The sequence below is a fragment of the Gigantopelta aegis genome, chromosome 2 (assembly GCF_016097555.1).
Source record: "Gigantopelta aegis isolate Gae_Host chromosome 2, Gae_host_genome, whole genome shotgun sequence".
Classification (NCBI taxonomy): domain Eukaryota; kingdom Metazoa; phylum Mollusca; class Gastropoda; order Neomphalida; family Peltospiridae; genus Gigantopelta; species Gigantopelta aegis.
In genome coordinates, this window is record NC_054700.1 from 28,368,720 (window position 1) to 28,373,967 (window position 5,248).

A 5,248-nucleotide genomic window follows, 5' to 3' on the forward strand; every position below is an offset into this window, starting at 1 on the left:
TGTACGATACTTAGTGTGGTTTATTCTTTTATTTAGATTTCTATTTTCGACTGCGTGTGTCAATTATAGGTCAGGTGTTACAACCTTAGTTACACATACTTGGTACGTACAAGACTGTAATGTTGTATGCGTATATTTTTATGACGTCGTAATGTACTTGAATTTGTTAAACATTAGTAATGAATGCATTAGTACAGTATGGATTGTGTATTTGTATAAATGATTAACATATGGTGTTATGTCATGTGCATTGTGAATATATTTAGTATGAACCATGTATTAGTCATATATATATATATATATATATATATATATATATATATATATATATATATATATATATATATATATATATGTTTAACTATCTGTGGCAGTATACGAAATGGCATACGTGTCAATTGTCATATATATATTGTATTTTAATTTACTGTGTTGATTGGTTTGAGATTTAAAAACATTCTTTATGTTGTTAAATAAAATGCCATTGTACTGAACACTGGCAGCTGTCTGTCGTCTTTTGGGGAAGAAACCTAATGCTGTTACACAATGATGATAACTGGAGTGATTATTTCGTTACAAACTTACCTCCATATGTGTAGGTATACTTTTACTATGGTGATACGGATGTATCTACTTCAGCCTGGTGACACGTTGCAGTGATGATCCAAAGTGGTGCAGGAGAGTTCGAACTTCCATATACTCGCACTGTACTCACCTTCATTCAGCTTTCTTTGTCACACAACCGGCGGGATTTAACTCAGTCGGTTCAACGCTCGCTTGAGGTGCTTGCATCAGAACAGAACTGTATTTACTCTCAGGCCGTAAACCACGGCATGTGAGGTACATAATATAATTATACATATATTGTGACAAGATGGCAAACGTATAAGTATTTCACATAAATAAATAAATAAATAAATAAATCAATAAACAAATACATATATCTATATATACATACATCGCAGGATCGAACCATCCCAGTGGATCCCTTCAACTGATTTGTTTTCTTCTCGTTCCATCCAGTGTCTCACAACTGGTCAAAGGTTGTGGTATGTGCTTTCCTGTCTGTTGGAAAGTGCATATACAAATCCCTTGCTGCATTAAGAATGTAGCGATTAGTATATAAATGTGCTCTAGTGGTGTTGTAAAAAAACAAAACCTTTTGTCATACAACCCTTTTAGTTGATCTTGACTGGAGCTTGGTCAGTGGAAAATGCGATATTTGCAATATTTGCACAGTACTCCCTGATATATATTATGTCGCATGCAAGTGGTTAACTTACAAAACATCATCACTTAGCTTTCTTATTATAGATATCTGATGTAAAAACAATGACAAATTGTACAGCAATAGTTCATTTGTAGATGACATCAGCTTCACAAATATAATTGAAGGTGGTACATGCGAATATTCATTGATAAAATAAAAAAGAAACTTTTTTCTTAAGTTCGTATAATTTTTACACTCGAGTAATACATATAGTTGGTCTTCGATAAAAACCCCACCCAAACGTGTCATTATTTCTACAAAACGGGAACCATCTTCGTTCATAGGTTATATTGTTAAATCTGCCAGTGTCTACAGCTAATCCAAAGTTATTGCATCTACACTTCGACAAGGCACTTTTCACATGTACCGCAAAGTTAAGTTGCAAGTACCGTTCGATATTCAATAAAGATTTATACTGCTTGTAATAATAGCATGAGGCAGATATATTTATATCAGCTGACCATTGTTGCTATAAATTGTCATAAAGTCTCTGTTTAAACAATGAGATAAACAAATCAATATTACCTACTTCCTGACATAGCCATACAAAAACAAAACCATAATTAAATAAAATTTGTTTCACTTTTGTAGCCCAATTAATGTACCCAACATCATCTAAAGATTTTACCTTTGACAAGGTAATCTAAAAAGTGGTAGTTGAATACGTTTGTCATATAAATAAGTTGAAGATGGACCCTACCACACTCACCCAACACAATGTTGACAACACATCATCAGAATCGGGTTTCTCCGGTTATAGTTACGATGAATGAAGTTCAGTTTTGAGAAACAGACTAGATCTCAAATATGACTAATCATAATTACGTGCTTTTGTTCATTTAATTTTGAACATAAAATTATTTTAAAATAAACTGCGCCATTTAACGTTTCAATACAGCTAGCAACCCCCACCCCTTCATATTAGATTACCAGGTCAAAATGATCACACAAAAACAATTATGGTGTAAATTGATACCTCATATATTATGTTAACCCTATTAGTATAGGGTGTATACTTCCAAATCGAATCCCATAGACGACAATAGTAACATATGTGGCTAAAACTCCAACCTGCAGCGTATCAATCGACATAAACGTCACGGATATAAATACTAAAAACCCCCACCCTTAAAGTGGATAAGAAAAAAAATTGGGGGTCAAGCTGCTCATTTCTGAGATAACGGGTAGCGTCTATGACTACTCTAGTTCCGCACAAAATTCGAGTACTTTCTTTTTTACCGGTACCCCATACAAGGCACAAGGCTACTTGACTCAGTGGTACTGGATGAAATAAAATTGCATACATTTTTTGCCCAGATGAAACTTTTTTCTTTTTTTTTCACAACCAACACACTGACACTTATCACCAATCACAGGACTTGTGATGTTCACGTCTCTATCAAAAGTCGGTGCACCTCGAACTTTGACCCAGCCGGAAGTTATTTGATTTAGTACTACCTTTAAGGGCTCTAGGATGTTTTTATCTTAATTAAGGTGAACAATGGTCACTTGGTTTTGAAGATCAAGATGACATGAAATGAAAATGAACTCGGCTAAATACCCTCCGTTTTGTTCAAATAGATACTTAATTTATAATTTGGCCCAAATATTTCAAAGCTCCGCTGGTTCTTTTTAACTATCAATATGGTGGATAACAGCAGAAGAATAGGCACAATCTGTATAATGGGAATAGACACCTTATTCGTAATTGTAACTCATATATTAAGAGAGATATGGCGATTTTCGATTTCCAGTGTTGCCACTGGCAGTCATCGTGGATTTGGCCTCCTGGTAGGGTTAGCAGGAATTTTCGCCAGGTAAATGGGCGCTAAAAAAATTCTAAAGATTCAAAAAGACTTGAAATCCACCCTCAAACATTGGTCCCTGAAAATTGATCACGAAGAGGTCATATGCCATACCACTGTTTCGAAAATATCAAACTAAGGTCATCAATATTCATCACATTCATTATAATTACAATTTTAGGCAACTAGCCGAATTTACAATTTTAGCCGATGTATTTTTTGTGCTAAGGTGTCGTTAAACTTCTATTCTATTCTATTCTATTCTATTCTATTCTATTCTCAAAAGTTACGCCAAAATTATTATGGTTTTCAGCTGTTAATGTTGGATGATTGTCGAAATACAAAGTAAGTCAATTGGTCTGTTTTCTTAAACACCAGATACCTATATAGCTACACTTACTTTGGTGCGAACATTTTATACACATCTGTGTTACGTTTCATAATGTCCACGCAACATCCAAGAATACGTTCAAATGATTCCCTTCCAAGAAAGGCAACTTTAACATCGCCTAGAGCATTCACGTTCGCCGACCTCCGTTTCTTCGTAATTAAAGCCAATTCTCCGAAATACTTTCCTGTTTTCAATGTCCCTATTGGTTCAGTGTTGCCATTTCGTCTGGTGATACTAATTTGGACGGTCCCTTGCTCCACAAAATACACGCCGTCTGCTTCATCATTTTGTTTAATGATCACTTCGGAATCAGCAAAATGTCTGGTCACCAGTGCATCTGCCAAATTCATTCGTTCATATCGGTCTAAAGATTTGAGTATCGGAACTTGTTCCAGAAAACTTTCATACATTTTCCGCTTTTTAAAAGCAGCTTTTAAGACTATTCGTCTAAACGAATGCCTGTCCATTGCCCAGAGGAGCCCTGAATCGACGGCTGTGATAGGTTGCAGACCGAGGCATGTTGTACATCAACGCCAGTTCACCGAAACATCCGCTGTTTACAAACGTATGAATGACCTTTGTTTTTCCACTCACATTGATGCTGACAACGTAAGTTCCAGAATCAACCACGTAGACGTTGTTCTCCGTTGTCTCCTTGTTTCATTACAATTTCATCTGACTGCACGCGTTTTTCGAACATGGCGTTTATAACATCGTTCACTTGATCAGACTCCAGAGAGCGAAACAACAAAATCCCTCCAATGGCGTCGGCAAGACGGCGTTTCTGAACATCTGATTTAGGATTGACGATCTTCACGTCGTCGTCGTCATCGTCAGCCTCAGGGTCGTAGCGCTCTCCGGACACCGACGTGCGCCGAGCGTACCGGTTGGTCTTCTGGGTCTTTAGTTTCACGCGATCGGGGTCCGGTTCCCCGGCTTCTTCGTCGTCTACAATGATATACATCGGCACCTTTTTCGGCTGTCTCATATCGCGAGCCTTTGTGAAATAGCTAACTGCGAAATCGTAAAGGTTTCCTCTACGGCGGTCTCTTAAAACCGCAACCGTGAAGTCACTCAGAAGTTTGCCCAAACCAACAGGCATTTCGTAATCCATTTCTGTGTTTTTATTTTAAACCACTGACCGTAGTTGTTGAGAAATGTAAAATAGTTTCGGCTGTTACTGCTTAAATTTACCTTTGACTTTCAATATCAATATGTGCAAATCCAAAGTGTGTCCGGTCGTAACCCAAAATTAATTTTATGCAGAGAAAAAGGTACATATCTCGTACACGGCTCAAGTAAAAATAAGATATAGAAACTTTAATAAAAGCCCACTGCAAGGGACAAAATGTATACTAGTTATACCGCTAATCTGACAGTGATTTGGCGAATAATTAAGAATAGCTAAAAGATATACGGAATTGATCAATATGTTTACGATACTATATACTTTGTATGAAAAAAGAAACACACTTAGTATAGAATACTTCAAACTTGTCCGACGATGTTACCAGTGCTATGTATTGTACAGTACATATATAATACTTCAAACTTTGTCCGACGGTGTTACCAGTGTTATGCATCGTACAGTACAGAATATGTCAAACTTGTCCGACGATGTTACCAGTGATATGTATCGTACAGTACAGTACAGAATACTTCAAACTTGTCCGACGATGTTACCAGTGTTATGAATCGTACAGTACAGTACAGAATACGTCAAACTTGTCCGACGATGTTACCAGTGCTATGTATCGTACAGTATAGAATACTTCAAACTTG

General features: G+C 36.6%; 1 protein-coding gene across 1 annotated transcript; it reads right to left on the reverse strand.

Annotated features, from left to right (window-relative positions):
* Window positions 1–3,471: 3,471 nt before the first annotated feature.
* On the reverse strand, window positions 3,472–4,580 carry LOC121388029 (cAMP-dependent protein kinase type II regulatory subunit-like). The gene is given in 3 exon segments (XM_041519230.1): window positions 3,472–3,966; window positions 3,968–4,105; window positions 4,107–4,580. Coding segments are annotated over 3 exon segments (1,107 nt in total).
* Between the last annotated feature and the right edge of the window lie 668 nt (window positions 4,581–5,248).